Genomic DNA, 19,816 nt, shown 5'->3' with positions numbered 1-19,816 from the left:
TTTCTCTCTGGACTGCCTTGAGGGGTGGGGCTTCCAGGCCGAGGATGGAGGCAGCCCAAGAACGCTTTCCAGAAGCCACTGGGACCCTGCAGGCTTCATGAGGGTGGGGACAGGAGCCAGCCAGAGGGTCCACAAGGGGCATGCGGGTAGGGCGCTGGGGAGAACCCAGATGACACTTGTCCCAAGTGTGGCAGGAACGGCGGGAGCAGACAGCAGGGGACGCAGGGCTGAGGGAGGGTGTATTTGACTCGGAACTGAGCATGTTGCCAACTGCCACAGTCACAGAAAGGAGATGGGTGGAGGGTGGAGAGAAGGCAGGAGCTGGGGCGCCCCCATAGCTCCCACAGACCCTGTCCATCCTCAGGACAGCTCCAGCCGGGGCATCACTGCCACGCACCTCAGCACGGACTCCACAAACACTCTGAGGGCCTTGATGTGGATCCAGGCAATGAAGGCTTCGCTGAAGTTCACCTTGAGCCAGCGCAGCAGGGGGCCCTGAAAGGACAGAAGAGCCCGGTGACCCCTCCTGGCCACCCCGCCCAACACAGAGCCAAGAAAGGACTTGGGTTTTGACAGAGCACGCCCTGAGCTGAGAAGAAGTGCCCAGGAGCCAGAAGCAGAGAGTTGGTCGGACCAGCCCTGGGTCAGGCTCAGGACCTCGAGGTCCAGGGCGCCTGGTGCCAGGGAAGCTCAGCGGGCCAGCCACCCGGTGCATGCATGGGGCCACCGCAGACCGCAGCACGGGGAGCTGGGCAGCCCCTGACCTCGGGGCTTTCAGCGGGCAGCCAGGGGCTTCTGCCTGACACTGCGCAGCCAGGGAGTCCACCTTCTCAGAGGCTCTGCCCCCAGGGTCCTGGCATCAACCACAGCAGCGCCTCCCCTCACAGCCCCGCCTCACGTGGCCACAGCAGCAGCCACTGATACTGGTGTGGCAGGTCCTCCTGGGAGCTCAGAGTCTGGGAGCAAGAGCTCGGAGCTCCCGCCCGACACTGCAACTGCCCACAAAGGTCAGGGGTGGGTTCAGCAAGGGCAGCCAAGGGAGGAGAGCTGAGCTGCCTGCCACCACCCCAGCCAGGGCCCTGCCCGTCCCAGCTCCAGCCACCTCCAGCCAGGGGCCCGGGGACAGGCGCCCTGGCCGACAAGCACCCTTCACTCCAGGCGGGGGCAGCTCCAAAGAGGCCCTGCAGATTAGGAGGAAGGCATGATTCTGGCTCCTCAAATTTAAGACCTCAAAAGCCATGTTAGAGAACAGAAAAATGCAAGGATTCATTTTCCCAGAAGATGCCTGAGCTGGCGAGGAGATGCGAGCCAGGGACCCCGGGGTTCCCGGGGCGTTGCTTACCTCACCCTCGCCCTCACTCTCTCTCTCTCTGTCGGTCTGCCCCGCAGCGGGCCTATCAGGGTTACCTAGCAGGGTTACCTTAACCTTGTGGTCCGGGAAGGTGGATGATCCCTTTTTAAGAGCAACACAGGAAGTTTGCTAAAGGCACAGAAATGATTTATTAATCTTTCAGCAAACATGCATCACAAACAAATAAATCATTCTCATCGCCTGAAAGGCACGCGAGAGCAAGCTCAGGAATTCAGGCCCACCCTCGAGACTCGCGTGCTGGCTAGACTAGAGATGTGGTAGGCGCTCGCCGGGCTCCCGGAGTGGTGAAGGCAGAGGGAGGGGCAGCGTTAAGGCCTTTGGGTTCCATATTCCAAGCACAGAGCCAATCTCTGGCAGAGGGGTCAGTCCTGAGCCCCGTCCCCTTGCTTGGGCTTGGCCAGGACCCCCATCGCAGGCCGACCAGGACAGCACCGGGAGGCATTAGTGGAAACAGCTGTCTGCGCTCTGTCAAGGTGGCTCCACCATGCCCAGCCACAGATGCCTTCCTGGCATTCAGGGGGCACCTCGGCGTGCACAGTGCAGGAGATGAGTTGGGCATGCATTTAGGACACTCACCCTTTCCCATTCTGTCTCTGCAAACAGGTGGGAAACACAGGAAAATCCCACTTTGCTCTCAAAGTACACTCAAACCCAGGGCCTGGCCTGTCCCTCTGGTTGACGAGTGACAAAAAGGATGCAAGACGTTTGGTCATGCACTTCTAGATAGGCCAGAGGGGCCAGATCCTCAGGAGGCCAGTGGGGCTCACCCGAGCTGAGAGTGTCTCCACCTCCCGCCCACAGAGAGACCCTGGCAGGGCCCCCAGGGCAGTGTGGGCAAAGGCTATGCCATGTAAACTACGCCAGCTGGGAACCTGAGCCACATGTGGCAGGTGGCAGGCTCCTGTGTGTCACCCTGTTCCCTGGGGGTCTGGCAGGCCCGGGTCAGTGCCCAGGTGGGTGCTAAAGGCCCTGCTTCGCCACCTGTCCCCAGCAGGGCCTCCCAACGTGGAGGCTGCCATGGTCTAGCCCCATCCAGAGATACTGTGCAGGGGGTCGGGACCAGGACTGAATCGAGCTGGGAAAAAGCCTGGCTAAAGAGAACAGCCAGGGCGTGCCCAGGTAACAAGGGTTTCAGGTGAGCTGAGGCTAAGGAAGGAAATGCTTTGGAGCTCAGCTTTCACTGGGGAAATCTTTCCTGCCTGGTATCTGGGTCTGTGGGCCCTGCTCTGAGGACTGGAGCACCAAAGGGCCAGGGTTCCCCAGCTCCAGCTCAGGTCCTTGTACTCAGGAGGGGACACCCACCCCACAGGCTCAGCTGGAGCCCGGCAGCCTCTGGCTCTGAGGCGTGTCTCACTTGCTGTGCACACACATGTCCACACACACACACGCACACACACACGTGTGAGCGCCCTGTGCTTCTGCTTTGGGGAAGGAGGGTAAAAAATCCCTACATAAACGTTTATATTATCAGCTATTGTTTCCTTCCTAAAGGGAAACAGACCAGACCAGAAGGGCTCCGAGAACCCCACTATGGGGGCTCCGTGACTCGGTTTGCTCGTGAGGGGGGGCTGCTCATCTCCAGTCCCTGTGAAGAGGTCGCTAGGTCGCTGACAGAGAGGCCAAGCCCCCGGGAGCCCGGAGTACACACTTGATGGCACGGACCCCGGGGGCACTCCCTGCCTGCCCGCGGCCATGGCACTCCTCCCCACGCAGGTCCTCACAGCGCTGTGTTCACACAGCGACGTCCCCCCAAAGGCCTCAAGAACATTCTACTCATTCCTCCCGCCCCGTCACTAGAGGCTGGACTGGAAGGTGCTCCACAGAACCCTCCCTGGTGGGCACGGGGAAGAAGGGGCCCAAAAACACTCCACCCAGACAGGCTCCTTCCAAGTTGCCCGGCCGAGCCCAGCACCGCGGTGGGAGGACTGAGTATGGAAGATGCTCGCTTCACGGAGCGGCGGGGCGGCCTTCCCACAGCTCTCCTGCTCACATTTCAAATGCAAGCATCTAGTTTTGCTCCCTGGCGAGCTAAGCTGTCCTCCTACATGAAGGGTTTCTGAGTGGCTGTGGTCGGAAGTCTCCAGATAAGCACCCCCTCTGTGCTAAGGACACAGGGGAGGTCAATACGGGGGCTAGTGGCGCCCTGGAAACCTCACGGCTGCAATCTCCAAGGCCCGGCACTGCCCACCCTGCACACAGATGCTCCCGCCTGGAGCCCACGTGCCTCGCTCAGTTCCAGGAAGGCCTGGCGGGTCATCTGGCCAGCTTGCCTCTCACAGCCTCAGTTTCTCATTCGTACTGTGGAGTTAGCAACCCCTTCCTGGCAGGGCGGTGCTGGGGACCAGTGAGAGCGTGTGTGGAAAGTGCTGGCTGGGTGGACCCCCGGCTCCCGCCCCCCGCTCCCCCGCCTGGGCTCCTTTGTGCTCACCGCCCGCCCCCCAGACCCTGGTCAGGCGTCCCCTGAGAACAGAGGGTCCCCGTGGTGTGAGCCCAGGAGCCTGGTGGGGACAATGAGAGGGAGAGCTGGAGACTTGGGAGGACTCTTCTATCCCCAGGCCACTGGGTAGGGGCAGGAGGAACTGCTCAATCACATACTCACATACTGTTGCTTCTTATCGGACAGTAATCTGGCCATCTCCTCCCTTTCCCTTTTAATTTCCTTCTCATCATAGTAAAATTCACGAACAGTGAACCTTAAAACAAGCAAACCATGGGCTTTCACTCAGAAGCCTTCCTGAGGGGCAGAGACGCCCCGCAGCAGGAGATGAACGAAACCCGGAGGACACTTACTTGTTTTCTTTGGCCTTGGTTTTGAAATCTTCAATCACTTTTCGAAACAGAGTCACAGTGAAAAGGCCCCCCTCCTTGTCCTCAGTAATGAGTCTGTTGGAGAGAAGCATCTGTTGGCTGGACTCACTGCCAGGCTCTGTGTGGGTCTGGGGCTCAGAGGCCCCTGGGGCCTAGTGGCCTGCACTTGGGGTCCCTGGCAGCAGCTGAGGGCTGGGGAACCAAGGACACTCCCTGAGATTTCCTAACCCCTGGCTGCCTGCCCTCCCCTCCTGCCCCTTCCACACTCCTCCAGGCTAAGGCCTCAGCGGGGCTCGGGGGGCAGGCAGTGCAGGGGCCTGGGCTTCAGCGCCCGCTTATCAAATGCCTGAGAGACCAAGCCCCCCGGGCCGCCGTCACCTCAGCTGGCACGGGGTGTCCCTGGCTCTGATGTGCCGCCTGATAGTGAAGCAGAGTGGTGGAAACTATCGCACAAGGTCCATTTCACTTGCAATGTCACAAAGTCCTAACGGAACACAGCCTCCCAAGCACGTCTCAACCCAGGACCACTGGGGCCACTGTCTCCAGCAACTCAGGAATTCTTGGGGCCAGCGGTCTAAACATCTCTGAGTCCTACTGGCCAGAAGACCGGAAGTGGGAGCCCTCAGGGCCAGACACGATCTCACAGCATGCTGGCAGGGTCACCCTTTCTGTTTCTCACAGCCCCTCCCATAGGGGCTGCCCCCAGGCTCCAGGTATTTCTAGAGTCATCTGTGCAGGCTTTCAGGTGGCTGGTGACAATGAAGGGCCTGAGGCTCTGGTCTGGGAGGCCAGGCCACCTACCAAGGCAGCCGGTCCTGGCACGGATCCCCGGTGCTTGGCATTTAAGAGCAGTGAATGCTCCTGCCAGCACACCAGCTTCCAGGGCCAGCTCCTCCGCTCCGGAGCCTTACTCCTCTTCCCTGCCTCCCCTGTAACCTCGGGCTGTGATTGTCCTGTTCCTTGCACCTTTCAATTTAGATCCCGATGATTGCCATTTCCTGGCCCTGGGAGAGCCCCTTCCCCCAGCAGGGGCCCCAGGGCAGAGGCCTTGCACCAGGAGCTCTGTCTGTGAGGAGTCAGATGAATAGGCTGGCTGCCTGAGGAGCATTCTAAAACCTCTTCAAATTACAAACCATCTCAGCCATACAAAAAGGTATAGAGGAAAATGAGTACCATGCTGGGTGTGGTGGCTCACACCTGTAATCCCAGCACTTTGGGAGGCTGAGGCAGGCGGATCACCTGAGGTCAGGAGTTCGAGACCAGCCTGACCAACATGGTGAAACCCCACCTCTACCAAAAATACAAAAATTAGCTGGCTATGTTGGTGCACGTCTATAATCCCAGTTACTTGAGAGGCTGAGGTAGGAGAGTTGCTTAAACCCGGGAGGCCGGAGGTTGCAGTGAGCTGAGCTCGTGCCACTACACTCCAGCCTGGGCAACAGGGTGAGCCTCCGTCTCAAAAAAAAGGAAAACGCGCAGCTTTGGATCAGCCACCCAAAACCAAAGCTCCAGCCGGTGAAAGCCCACATGCTCCTACCCCATATGTGCCACTCACTCCATCCTGGGCCACCACCATCCTGAGCGTGGCCTTCCTCCCCGTGACCCATCCCCACAATTCCCTGTGTACCTGTGTGTGCCCGAGTCACACCCATTTCACATCCATTTCACACCCATTTCACACCCATTTCACACCCATTTCACACCCCTTTCAGACCCCTTTCACACCCATTTCACACCCATTTCACACCCTCTGCTCCTCTGTAGCAGCCTTTCCCCTTCTTCCCTCCTGACACACGGGGCCGGCATCCTTGGTTCCCCCGCCACGCAGTATCCCATGATGGACACAGTTTGTAACCTGCCCTCCGCCTGTCACTCTGCCAGGGTCCACTGGCCACTCCTGCTCTGGCCCCCGCAGGCCACACACCGAGGCTGCTTTCCCTCCCGGCTCCCGCTGTGGCCGTTCACTGGGCAGCCGCTCAGGCCAGGGCTGGCTTCCCCCTCTGGCAGGGAAGAATTGATGCTGAGCTGAGAATGCAGAGCCAGAATGCAGCAGAGGCAATGGCATGGAGAGGCTGCTCGGCCAGGTGGGGCCAGGGCAGCCTTCCCAGGGCAGGGGCAGGGAAGTGAAGTTTTGAAAGAGGAAGGCACTCTGGCATGTGACAAGGTGTGCGACGCTGACAGAACTCCAGGCCAAGGGACAGGAGAGGGCCCAGGTGTGGAGGGCCGGGGGGGGCCTTACACCCTCAGGGCATGTTTGGTGGTTGGGTGCCCTGAAGCACCCACACATGCACCCCAGGGTTCCTGGGAGCAAGCTGGGGTCTCACTTACTTGGTTGATCGAGGGACCACCATGTCTGAGAGAGATTCGTAGGTTTTTTGCCATTGTGAGTAGTTGGGTCTGCAAGAACACAGAATCATTCTGTGATTTTTTTGCAGAAAAGGCTCTTGGGTGTCCTGAGTGCTTAGGAAGCTGCATACCCATTTTCCTGAGGGCCTGAAGGTGAGCAGGGATGGGGTCAGAGGGAGCCCTAACCTCCCCTGAGGCCCGGCTGTGCCCATGGGGAATCCCCTGCCTAGCCTCCCCAGGGTACCCACAGAAGTCCCTTTGTGAAGAGCTATGGATACACTTGGGGCTCACTAACAACCGTCTAATCTGGGCCCCTTGTGACCTTGGGCAAGCTAACCAGCCTCTCCAGCCTCAGGACAATGGGAATCACCAGACTTCCCAGGCCTTTGGTGAGGATGAAATAAAATAATGTCAACCACACGTTGGGTATATAGCAAGCGCTCAATAAATGACTGCTTCTGTCATGGCCACAACCTCCATCACCCAACAACTGTCCCTGCTGGCACAGCCGCGGGCAGGGCCCCGTGAAGGAATGACTGTTTCCTGGGAACTGGGGCTGGGCAGGGAGCATCTTCGTCCACTCCACCCAAGTCACCAAAGGGCCCACCTTCCTCTCTGCTGGGCAGGGCCAGTTGCCTTCGTGATCGCCCGGCACAGGCTGAGACACCCACTGATCGCCCGGCACAGGCTGAGACACCCACTTGCCCAGCACTCACTTGGGGACGATGACCAGAAGTGTGATGAGATACTCAGAATCCAGCACGAAGTCCTCCTTGCTCACAATATCACTCAGTGTCCGGGTGAAGAGGTTCCCCCTAAAAGGCAGGTGGAACAAAGGGTGTGAATGGTGTGAGCAGAAAGGGACACAGTGACCCCAAAAACCCATGCCCAGGCACTGGGGCTGAGGGGCAGTTCTCAAGGCAGGGTGGGCACCAGGGATGTTGGAGCCTAGAAGAACACAGCAATTCTCAGCAATGATCGCTCCCTGCCAACTGCAGGGCCAGGCTCTTTGCTGGGGTCACAGCTGCTGCCTCCTCCCCTCTAGGGACAGGGAGGCTGGCAGGGCCTCAGGTACTATCACCCATCACCCAAGGGGCTGCCGAATCCAACACCTCAGTGACCTGCACTGCCCCGGTGCGCGGTGCCAGCCACAGCTGCTACAGGATGGGGGCCTCGGGTGGCAGGCAGCTAAAGTTACTCAAGTGTCAACACCACGGCCAGCTCTTGGAGCTGCGTGAGCCATCCTCGATAGAGCTCCGTGTCACTTTACAGGCCTCCCAGCCCAGCAGCCAGGAGACACTCACCTGAAATAGCTTTCTACATGCCCAGTGGACCTGGTCTGAGTGGAGGGTATGGTATTATTGGCACATGGATCAAGGCTGTCAGATCAGAAAATGGGCCAAGATCAAACTACCCAGGCTGTATGCGGGACCAGCACAGGGGCGGTGACGTCGGCACAGAGTGCTTCCCTGGGAAATCGCTCTCCAGCACTCAGCCATGGCCAAAGCTTTAAAGGCAATGGGAAACACCTTCCTCAGGGAGCCTATGTGGCTTCTTTGCTGTCTCCTGCCTGAACATCACTGACCAGCTGCATGGCCATGGATAAAGCCCTTAGGTTCCTTCTTCCTGGGCACCACATGCTTGAACCTCCCTGTCCTAGAACTGAACACATTACCCTTACACTGTCCCACCTCTCTCCCTGGCTCACCTCTGAACCCCCAACACGAAGCCAACTTTCCACACGTTTGTCGAATGAATAACTACGAGCTCTGCAAGTGCAAAAATTGTATTGTATTCTGCTTTACATCTTTAGGGTTTAGCGTCAGGCCTGAGGGCACAGTGCATACTTGGTACATGTACAACAAAAGAAGAAAAGAGAGCGCAGAGGAGGGAGTTAGAAACGTTCATCCCTCTTCGTACACCACCCTCTTATACTTGCTGTATGTGCTCAGTAAATCAATTAAAGTCACTGCAAATCAATGAATGATCAATGAATGACGGAACCTCACCAGTTGAGTGAAGAGGCTGGACCAGGTGTTTGCTCAAGTCCCAACCAGTCCTGAGGAAATCCATCACAGGGTGATGCTGTGCGAGTGGATGGCCCCATGGTATGTGGGCTCCAAGCCAGAATGGATGGACGGATGACCCATCCCCACTTAGGGCTCTCTGTGCTGGCGCCTGGCCTCCGTCCTATACTCCAGAGCTCATGCCCACTTACTTTTGACAAGAAGCCAGGCATCCAACAGCAAGGGTTTCCAGTTGAAGTGGGCTGTGTTTTTTTTTTTTTTTTTTTTTTTTTAGACAGAGTTTCGCTCTTGTTGTCCAGGCTGGAGTGCAGTGGCATGATCTCGGCTCACTGCAACCTCCTCCTCCCAGGTTCAAGTGATTCTCCTGCCTCAGCCTCCCGAGTAGCTGGGATTACAGGTGCGCACCACTATGCCCAGCTAATTTTGTATTTTTAGTAGAGATGAGGTTCCTCCATGTTGGTCAGGCTGGTCTCAAACTCCTGGCCTCAGGTGATCTACCTGCCTCAGCCTCCCAAAGTGCTGGGACTACAGGCATGAGCCACTGTGCCTGGCCTAAAAACCATCTATGGTTTTTAATTTTCTTTCCACTAATGTACCATTTGCTTTTTTCACAAGAAGACAGCTGGCCCAGTGACCCTCAGAAGTGGACTGCAGAAGTGGGGGTACCTCCCAGGTAACATTCCGTTTGCTTACAGTAGTGGGCCAATCAGGGGAGGGCAGTTGGTTCGGGCCTCCCTGCGTCACTTCCCTTCTCTGGAGTTAGGGGCCAAGTGTAGGTATCATATTGAAAACTCTACAACTGACCAGGGTTCTCGGAGAACAACCAACAGCATCAGATCCAGAGTCTGGGGGGACTGGGCTGCTCCTCCATGCCAGCCAACCCCACCTCACCCTGTTCAGGAGCAGCCTCCTCAGCAGGAGCTCACCTGGCTTCTCTGTTTTGTTTTGTTTTTTTCTTTTTTGAGACAGAGTCTCACTCTATGCCCAGGCTGGAGTGCAGTGGTGATCTCAGCTCACTGCAACCTCTGTCTCCCAGGTTCAAGTGATCCTCGTGCCTCAGCCTCCCAAGTAGCTGGAATTACAGGTGCGCACCACCATGCCCAGCTAATTTTTGTATTTTTAGTAGAGACGGGGTTTCACCATGTTGGCCAGGTCAAACTCTTAGCCTCACGTGATCCACCCGCCTCAGCCTCCTAAAGTGTTGGGATTACAGGCGTGAGCCACCATGTCTGGCTACATGGCTTCTCTTACACACCTCCAACAACAGGACACTCACTACCTCACAAGACAGTCCCTGCCACTGCGTTGCTGAGTTAACACTTTTCTCTGGCATCTCTACCATCGTGGTGACTGTTCTGCCGGCGGAGCCTGCTCCCTCTCCCACACAGTGGTTCTTCAGGTGGGTGGAGAAGGCACCTGAGTCCCTGAGGCTGCTCTGCTCTTGTCCACAGAGCCCACTACCCTGCTGCGCTTTGCAACGGGCCGTGCTCTGATATCCTGGCCTCCTGTCAGCCCCGGGGGCCCTCTGTGCAGCCTCCACAGGGGAGGACTGGGTGCAGCACCCAGGTGCCCTGGAGAAGCTGGGAGACGGAAGCGTGCGGTGAGGAGCAGCACGGCCGCATCCTCTTCCCTGGGCATATGCACGGGGCGTGATCACCCTCGCCTGGCCCTTTCCTCCTCTCCCAGCACGCGGCTCTTGGAGAGGTGAGAGTGCCTCCACCTGTCTGTCTGTCTCACTGTCATGCACGGGCACAGACTCCCAGGTGGCCCAGTGGCAGGACAGGCAAACGCTATGCCCTCGCCAGGACTCGCCCTCGCCAGATGTGGAGGCTGGTGAATACACACATGGATTTCTTTTCCATGTTCTCCAGGTTTGTCTTCAGAGTGTTGTAAGCGGCCGTTCGGGACTTCAGGTCCATCTCGATCTGCGCCAGTTGCTGTTTGGGAAAGCAAAAGCTCCGGGTGACCTTGGGCACTGAAGGAGTTGGTTGAACTTTTTGAAATGGCCACAAAAGCTCATGGTGCGTTCAAGAAAAAGAACTGCCCTGGCTATTTGCCAGGATGGCTTCCGTTTACCAGCATTTGGCCCTTCCAAGGAGCCCCTGTGTGGCACCCAGGCACCAAGCCATGATGGCTTTTCTAGGATGACTCGATGAGCCCAGCCTTTCCTGATTTCAAGCCCATCCTGAACAGTCGGGACATCCCACACCCACACCTACCCTCTCGGGCTCTGCTGGAGGGCAGCTCAGGCTGACCCCCAATCGTTGCTTCCAGGAGGACCCGACATTGCCTGGCCCTCACAAATGCCCCGTCTCCTGGCTCGGCTGTGCCAATATTCCTCGTACGTGTTGGCAGGGGCAAGGAAGTGCAGTGGACAGAAACAAGACAGGCCCAGGCTCAAGCCACACCCTCCTGCTTTCTGGCCGACTGGCTCAGGTTCCCCATTTGTTCCAGAGGGCGGATAATGCCAGTGCTGAGAGCCAACTGTGCCAGGCTCCTTCCCATTCCCTCCTCGCAGCCCCATGCAGTAACACCCCACCAGCTTAGGCAACCGGCCATGGCAGGAGCATTTACACCACGGCCATCAACAAATGCTACAGGCCAGCACACGGCTGCTGACGGGAGCATCTCAAGAGTCAATAGATGAAGAAAGTGGGTGCTCCACACAATGCCAACAGCTTTAGTCTAAATATAGACATTTTTATACATGGATGAATCCATTGTAAACTTTTAAACATTGGTTACCTTTTGGGAGAATAAAGGGAGTGGGGGTGATGATCACAGCTCGAATGATTTTATTATTTTAAAGATAAAATCATAAAATAATTTTAAAGATAAAATAATTAAATATATTTAAAATGATAAAAATGATTAAATTAAATGATTATATTCAAATGGTAGGCTGGGCAAGGTAGCTCATGCCTATAATCCCAGCAATTTGAGAGGCCAAGGTGAGAGGATCACCTGAGGTCAGGAGTTTGAGACCAGCCTGGCCAACATGGTAAAACCCTGTCTCTACTAAAAATGCAAAAATTGGCTGGGCATGGTGGTGGACGCCTGTAATCCCAGCTACTCAGGAGGCTCAGGCAGGAGAATTGCTTGAACCCGGGAGGCGGAAGTTGCAGTGAGCTGAGATCGCGCCACTGTACTCCAGCTTGGGTGACAGAGTGAGACTTTGTCTCAAAAAATATATATAATAAAATGGGCCAGGCACGGTGGCTCATGCCTGAAATCCTAGCACTTTGGAGGCCGAGGTGGGCAGATTGCCTGAGCTCAGGAGTTTGAGACCAGCCTGGGCAACATGGTGAAACCCTGTCTCTACTCAAAATACAAAAATGTTAGCTGGGCATGGCGACGTGTGCCTATAATCCTACCTACTCAGGAGGCTGAGGCAGGAGAATTGCTTGAACCTGGGAGGTGGAGGCTGCAGTGAGCCGAGATCTCACCACTGCACTCCAGCCTGGGCAACACAGTGAGACTCTGTCTCAAAAAAATAATAATAATAAAATGATAAAAATGATAATTAAAGAAAAAGATTTAAAGTGATGATTTTAAAGATAAAAACTAAATATTTTTCTCTTTACATGTTGCCATGTTTGGTTTTTTATAAAATTCATCTTTTTATAATATTTTTTAAAAACTTTCAAGTTTGAAACGATTATAGATTCACAGGATGTTGCAAAAATAGTACATAGAGATCCTTAGTACTCTCCATGCAGTTTCCCACAGTGATTTCCCACACCTCACCATACAACTATACTATTCGGCACTATACAACTGCATACTATACTGAACTGTGCAACTATATTGTACGACTATACAACTATATTAAACTCTTCTGCACTACAGAAGTATACTGTGCAACTGTATAGTATACAGCATTATGCAACTATATAACTATATGATTACTATTCTGCACTGTACAGCTCTATTACTATACTGTACTGTCCTATACAACTATACTATACTATACTACTCTGCACCATACCGTCATAGTTCTGTATCATAACCAGGAGACTGACATGGCTACAATCCACAGATCTTGCTTTTTAAAATAAGATTTGTATATTTTTTGGGAAAAAAAAAGCAAAAATAAAAAATACTGTTTGTCTTTATTTTTCTGATTTCATCACAAGCCAATGAAAAATTGCTGAGAGGTATTTGGGAGCAAGTAAAACAATGGTGGGAACTAGAGTTTTGGAACCAGTAAGGCCCACATTTAAATGCCAGTTCTGACTTTTACTGGCTGTGTGACCTGATATAAGCTCCTTGACCTCTCCGAGCAAAGTGACCCAGAATTATTGTGAGATAATAGAGGAATCTCCTTTGACTAAATGTCTCTAGTTGACAGATTGAGACCTCTCGTTGGCAGAACGAGGCTGAGGCGGGGGTGTCACACTGTGTTCCTGGTGTAGGCAGGACTGAGGGAGCCAACACCCCGGAGCCTCTGCCCCTGCTCCCGCCAGGAGTTGCTTCCCTGTGCTGGAGCCAGTCCAGGGCTTCCTTGGGAAGTGGTACCATGCACACAGTCAACCCACAGGCTCTGGTCCCCAAGACCTGTATCCCCATCCCAGCATAATACTCCAACTGTGGCAGGCCCTGGATCGTGCACTCAACACCTCGGCTTCCTCTTCTGCACTCAGAGGAAAGCGATGTCCACCCCATGGCATGAGGTGGATAGTAAGAGAACCCAGCACAGTCTCGGGCACATCTGGAATGCCACCAAACCAGTGCCCTCCTTCCTTCCTGCCAAAGGCACTCTTAGGGTGCTCTGGACTGGAGAAGCCAGGTCTCCCTACCGCCCCTCTGCCCCCTCCATGTGCTCCAAGGGCCCTCCACACTGAGTCTGGCATCCCTGGGACTCAGAGAATCCCAAACTGGCCCATGGTGAGGCAGAGAAGGGCCAGCCCCACCAGCCACCGTGTGCTTCCAGTTCCTTGGTGGACATGCACAGCGCCCTCCGAAGGGAACACCTGGCACAGGTGCTCTGGGCAGCCCCTCCTTGAAGGGCCTTCCAGAATCACTGCCTGATCGTTCCAGCAGGGGTCTGGGCCCCTTTGATGTTAGCAGCCCCCGAGGTGCCCCACCCAGATTCCCGAGCTTTCTGGCCCCACCCTACTTTCCAGGAGACCTGCAGGAGTTGCCAGAGGACAGATCTGAGGCCCAGCTCCACCCTGACCCTTGGCCACAGTCACAGTAGAGAACCGGGCGCCTTTGTTCCTGGCCCAGGCTGAGACTCTCCCACAGCCATGGGGGCCAGCAGGAGACGGGACACATTAGGGGCTCAGTGTTTTGGGGCAGAAGCGAGGGCCAGGCCTCAGAAACCATCAGCCTCAGTCTCACGGTCCTCATCACTCTCGCCCTCAGTGATGATACGGAGAAGCCACCCGGCTCCAGGTGCCCACAGCATCCCCTGGGACTCGAGTCACAGGGTGTTCATTTTATCAAGTGGAGTGCAGGCCATTGCTGAACAGGACAGAGGGCTGTTGGGACACTTACTGCCTCTCCATTGTCACAAGTGGAGAGTGAAGAGCTGGTGCAGTGCCTCAAGAGGTTAGGGCTCCCAGGCCAAACTCTCCACTTAAAGCAAATAGCTTTGCAGGTGAACAATCCCCTGGGGGCTAGAGGTGTCAGGTTCCTAGGAGTAAATGATGGGGGAGCTGCCTTCACCATTAGTAACTTTTTTTTTTTGGTGGGGGGATGGAATCTCATTCTGTTGCCCACGCTGGAGAGCAGTGTAACCTCTGCCTCCCGGATTCAAGCGATTCTCCTGCCTCAGCCTCCCAACTAGCTGGGACTACAGGTGCGTGCCACCATGCCCAGTTAATTTTTGTATTTTTTAGTAGAGACAGGGTTTCACCATATTGGACAGACTGGTCTCGAACTCCTGACCTTGTGATCCATCCACCTTGGCCTCCCAAAGTGCTGGGATTACAGGCGTGAGCTACCGTGCCTGGCCACCATCAGTAACTTTTGAAAAAAGAAGTGGCGCAGCAAGTGAACCGGTGCTGGACCCTCGAGGGGAGACCAGAGGACTGACTCTTTCTCTGACCAGGGCTGCCCTAAAACCCCAAACCTGCCCGGTGCATGGAAGGAGGCCACACCTCAGAAACCCAGAGGCCCACTCAGGGCAGGCTGAGGTTGTTGACAGGGGGGGCCCTACCCAGGCTCAGACCCCAGGTTCTTGCCCACCTGACCCACCAGTCAGCTGTCCCCCAGAGCAGTCCCTTTTCTCACCTTGGCTATTGTGTCCACCACGCTCACGAGCGGCTGCTTGGCAGGGTATTTGGCCATGTCCCATTCAAAGTGGGTCACAAAGGATGTTAAGTCAACTGGAAGAATACAAACACATTTCAACACATGAGCCTGCGCTCTGCGTCCACGATCAAGACTTCGGAATCCCAAGTCAAGCATCACCGTGGACATGAAGGCAGCCATCACGGGCAACGCCGGTGGGCAGGCACAGGGCTCTGGCAAAGCAAACGTTCCCTGTGGGAGCAGGGAGCTGTGAGCCCGTGGGAGCTGTGAGCCCGTGGGAGCTGTGAGCCCGTGGGAGCTGTTCCATGTGGGAGCTGTGAGCCCGTGGGAGCTGTCAGCCCAAGCACTAGACAGTTTCAACCTTCACTGTCCATTTCAAAGAAGGCATTTTCCACATTAGCAAAATACTGGACTTTGTGTCTGTGGTTTATATTAAACGGCAGAGAGGTGCATTTTTCAGTATCTGCTATTTAGAGAAAAGTCTCTGGTGAACAGACCACACCAGTGTTTTCACACATTTCCTTTTTTTCTTTTCTTTCCACCAAACCCACTGCCTTCAGAATGTCTCTGGCTCATTCTAACCAGGTGTGGGGTGGAGAGAGCCCCGGAATTGAAGTCAGAAAGAAGCAACACTAAATAAACCTCAGCTGACTCAACCCTTAGGCTAGGAGAGAATCCATTTCCCTCCCTGAGACACAGCGGAGTGGCACCTTGTCTGCTCTCTTCAGATTAGTTCGCCATACGCTTAAACAGAGCTACCTGGGCCAGCCGCCCCAGGACCTGACCTCTTTTAATACGCCGGTCTATGGGAGAGTGGGAAATTCCCCGGAAGCTGCAGTGCCACTGTGGCCCCTGGAATTCCTGAGCCCCTGGCAGAGGATCCTTCCTATGGCGGATGTCCCAGACCAGGCTCCCTGTGCACCGGCACTTCCCAGTCTATCCTGGTGCGTGAAAGGGGACTGTCATGCTCACTCCACACCCATCACCCTGCTGGGGACACACTCTAGACACCACGCCCTGCCCAAGGTCCACAGGGAGACCCCTAGGCAGACACTCCACAGAGAGCTGGGGCCCGGTGATAACCTCCTGGAGTGCTAAGGGAGGATGAAGAGTTGGCGCCGGCTCCCGCTAGGGAGGATGGAGACCCCCCACTGGGACACAGACATGGTACTCATGCGGAGGCTAAGGGGAAGAGGAGGCGGCCATGTGGCCGGTGATGGAGGGCGTTGGGTGTCAGGCAAGGAGGGCTGGCAGCGTTATGTGCTCAGGGCACTGTGAGTCAGAGAAGAGGGAGTGTGGACAGACGCTGAACAGAAAGGGGTAGGATCGGTCACCAAGGGTCATGTCTGCACCTCACCGAGTGCCAAAAACAACACTAGATCCCACCCACTCAGCCCCTAGCACAGGAACTGGACTGAAATTCCTCCAACCCCGACAGTGGCGGCCAGTGGGGTCACCAAATAAGACTCCAGCCGACCAAGGGGAGCAGGCTGGGGACACTCACACACTCTGGGGGAGTCCTCTGAGGCTGGCATGGAGGAGGCTGCAGGCGAGAAGCCAGCAGGAACGTGGGAGGGAGAGGGTGGTGCCAAGAGGAGTGGGAGGGGCCCTGGGAGGGGAGAAGAGGACAGGGGAGGACCCACTGGACAGGGTGCAAGGCAATGACGCAGGCCTGGTGACACCAGCTTTCCCGTTGGGTGGCTGGGTGGAGGGAGAGAAGTACACTAAGCTGGGCAGCCATGGAGGTGGGAGGGATGGGGACGGAGGAGAGGAGGCAAGTTCTGCCTGGGACAAGCTTGAGTTTGACATGTGGGTGGATAGGTCCCCAAGAAGCAGATAGGAATGAAATGGAGGAGGAAACCGGGCTGGGGAAGAAATGCCAGCATGTGAGATATAGGAAAGGCCTGAAGATAACAGGACGACGATGGTGACAATGACCATTAAAGCAGCTGGCACTTACTGCTGCTGACCTAGGGCCAAGAAACATGAATTATTCCATTTAATTTATTCTTCAACCCTATTAAAACCCTATGATGATCTCAATTTACAGATGAGGAAACTGGCACAGAGCAAGCTATGGAAACTCCAGGATAAAGGGAGACAATGCATGAAGCACCTAACGCCCTGCTTGGCCCATGGCAGGGCCACGGTTCCCTTCCCTGCCACATCCACTAAGTGGACACAGCCATGCAGCAGGTGGAACCTGCCCAGGAACCACACTCAGACAGCTTCTAGACCACCGAGACTCGAAGGAGGTCCTTGGGACAATTTGTTTTACAGATTTAGGACGCTGGTGTTGGAGTTAACACGGCGAGTCCTGGCCTGTTGACAAGAGTACCTCTGAGGCAGTAAGGGTGGGGCCCTGATCCAATGGAATTTGAGGCCATATAAGAAGGGACAGCAGAGAGTTGGATCCGTGCTCTCTCTCTCCTCATGCAGGCACCAAGGAATGGCCATGGGACGACACAGCAAGAAGGTGGCCATCTACAAGCCAGGCAGAGAGCCCTCAGGAGAAACCAGGTTGTCTGATCTTAGTCTGTGGTTTAAGCTGCCAAGTCAGTGGTATTTTGTGACAGCAGTCCAGGCTGACTCAGACATTGATATTAGTTTAGGTATTAATACAGGTTTTGGTATTGCCACACACAGTGGGAATGACCTTGTAGCAAGGGTGCAGGCTGGGGAGGAAGTGAGAGCAGGGAGCGGTCAGAGGGTAACCAGGAGGATTGGGAGGACTCCTCCTGTGGCAGGAACAGCAGCGAAACTCACCTCCAGGACCCCACTGCACAAGCACAGGCAAGTTCACCTCCCAGCATGGGCCCAGAGCCATCCCACAAGCCAGGAACCAGTCTCAAGGCACCAAGTGGCAGCCCAGGATGGGAGATGGCAAGGCGGTATGTGCCATCCCATCCATCTCTTCCCTCCACCTCCTACCTCATCCCCTCTGACACCCCAGGCAAGTCCCCACAACTCCCCGCTCTCCTCTCACAGCTGCCTCTGTCCTTCAACATGTAGGACAAGGAAAGACCAGTTCCTTCCAGGGGTGGCCCAACTGTCCCTGCTCCTGCTGGCCTGAACTCCACTCCTCGTGCTGTCTCAGGTTCCTCAAGGACAGTGACTGTGACTCACTGGTCTGTGTGTTCCCAGAGCCTGTCACAGTGCCCTGCACAGAGCAAGTGCTCCATAAACATGCTCAAAATACTGACAGACTCCTCCTGGCAACCATGACTGTGGTATCAGCTTGCACTGTCTGCGTGGCTTGGAAGAGATACATTTCAGATCAAGCTTGTGTCTCTGGCCATTTGCACCAAGTCCAAGGCCTTCATGGCATTCAGACCAAAGGGCTGAGGTCTCCCTTTCCATCTGAAGCATCCCTGCCCTATAACTCCTCCAAGACTGAACCCGCTTCTTGCAGCTTGGTCTTTGTTTCCATCACGGCACATGTGGCACTAAGAGTCTGTCCCCGGCAAGGCTGTGGCCTCCAGAAGGTGAAGGCCGTGCATCGCCACCGCGTGCCCAGCATGTGCTTGGTACTGACAGATGCTCAGGGAAGTCTGAGATGATGTCTCCCTGCAGAGGCCTCCAGAAGCTTCTGGGTGTGTGACTGTGACTTCCTCCTCATCTCTCACATGTCTTGAACACCAGCTCCAGCCGTGTACACTGAGCCTTGCCCCAGGTCAGGCATCCAAGCCCTTCCCTGTCCATGCACCTTGCCTTTGGAAAGAATGTTGTCTGAGGATGGCCCTTTGCCATCCCTCTGGTCTTCTATGTTTTTTTTTTTTTTTTTTGGAAAATGGATCTCGTTCTGTCGCCCAGGCTGGAATGCAGTGGCACCATCTCGACTCACTGCAACCTCTGCCTCCAGGGTTCAAGCAATTCCCCTGCCTTGGCCTCCCAAGGAGCTGGGATTATAGGCACACACCATCACACCTGGCCAATTTTTGTATTTTTAGTAGAGGCAGGGTTTCACCACGTTGGCCAGGCTGGTCTCAAACTCCTGACCTCAGGTAAACCGCCCGCCTTGGCCTCCCAAAGTGCTGGATTACAGGCATGAGCCGCCGTGACCAGCCAGATCTTGCTTTTTAAAATAAGATTTACGTATTTTTTTCAAAAAGAAAAAAAAAATACTGCATGTCTTTATTTTTCTGATTTCACCACAAGCCAATGAAAAATTGCTGAGAGATATTTGGGAGCCAGTAAAACAGTGGTAGGAACTAGGGCTTTTGAACCAGTAAGGCCCACATTTAAATGCCAGTTCTGACTTTTACTGGCTGTGTGACCTGATATAAGCTCCTTGACCTCTCTGAGCAAAGTGACCCAGAATTATTGTGAGATAATAGAGGAATCTCCTTTGATTAAATGTCTCTAGTTGACAGATTTAGACTTCTCGTCAGAATGAGGCTGAGACACCCATTTAGTGCTGGGATTACAGGTGTGAGCCACTGTGCCCAGCCCCTCTGGCCTTCTCTACTCACAGTACCACAGCTTGCCCACGGCAGCTTGGAACACACAGGCCTTGCCTCCCCTGCCTGGGCTGTAGTCACTAAAGCCTGGGCCTCAGAGGGGGTAACGCGGACCTGGGCTAAGGGCCCATGAGGTCAGACCATGACCCAGGCAGGCTCACCCCTCATCAAAACACACTCTGCACAGGCTGGCAACTCTTGAGCCATGACGGTCTTGTCCGAGAACCAAACCAAGGCCTGCCCAGCAGGTAGCAACATGAGGGATGGTGACCAACCAGACTGTGGCCCATTGCCCAGCAAGCCAGACAAGCCTCGAGGGTTTCTGTCTTCTGTGGACATTCTGGGGCCCAGGCTGGGCAAGGTGTTTGCCAGCCCTGGCTGCAGTCAAAACTGTCTGTGTCCTTCCCTGCTCCCGGCTCAACTAGAGGCAAGGAACAAGCAGAAACAACAGGTCCCGGTGAAGCCAAGAGCCTGTGAAGCCATTCAGTCCATTTACAGGTGAGAAAAGGAAAATCCAGAAGTGACTTTTGGACCAGGTCTGACCG

General features: G+C 55.2%; 1 protein-coding gene across 4 annotated transcripts in view; it reads right to left on the bottom strand.

Annotated features, from left to right (window-relative positions):
• Positions 1-19,816, bottom strand: part of ATP6V1C2 (ATPase H+ transporting V1 subunit C2) — a 61,512-nt gene that overhangs the window by 5,885 nt on the left and 35,811 nt on the right. Inside the window, exons 1-8 of one of the 4 annotated variants that reach the window (XR_012095208.1) lie at positions 17,578-17,891; positions 14,791-14,885; positions 10,399-10,490; positions 7,243-7,341; positions 6,509-6,577; positions 4,163-4,255; positions 3,972-4,065; positions 398-1,480 (exon numbers count right to left, since the gene is read on the bottom strand). Coding sequence is in view for 2 of the 4 variants with exons in the window: in XM_007971490.3 (XP_007969681.3) it covers positions 398-495; positions 1,343-1,480; positions 3,972-4,065; positions 4,163-4,255; positions 6,509-6,577; positions 7,243-7,341; positions 10,399-10,490; positions 14,791-14,885 (778 nt within the window). In the remaining 2 variants the exon portion in view is untranslated. Of the gene's footprint in view, positions 1-397; positions 1,481-3,971; positions 4,066-4,162; positions 4,256-6,508; positions 6,578-7,242; positions 7,342-10,398; positions 10,491-14,790; positions 14,886-17,577; positions 17,892-19,816 lie in introns of those variants that run through there. The other 3 variants (XM_007971490.3, XR_012095207.1, XM_007971492.3) reach the window with 3 other exon arrangements.

The sequence above is a fragment of the Chlorocebus sabaeus genome, chromosome 14 (genome assembly GCF_047675955.1).
Source record: "Chlorocebus sabaeus isolate Y175 chromosome 14, mChlSab1.0.hap1, whole genome shotgun sequence".
Lineage (NCBI taxonomy): Eukaryota > Metazoa > Chordata > Mammalia > Primates > Cercopithecidae > Chlorocebus > Chlorocebus sabaeus.
This window is presented reverse-complemented; position numbering and strand designations above follow the sequence as displayed.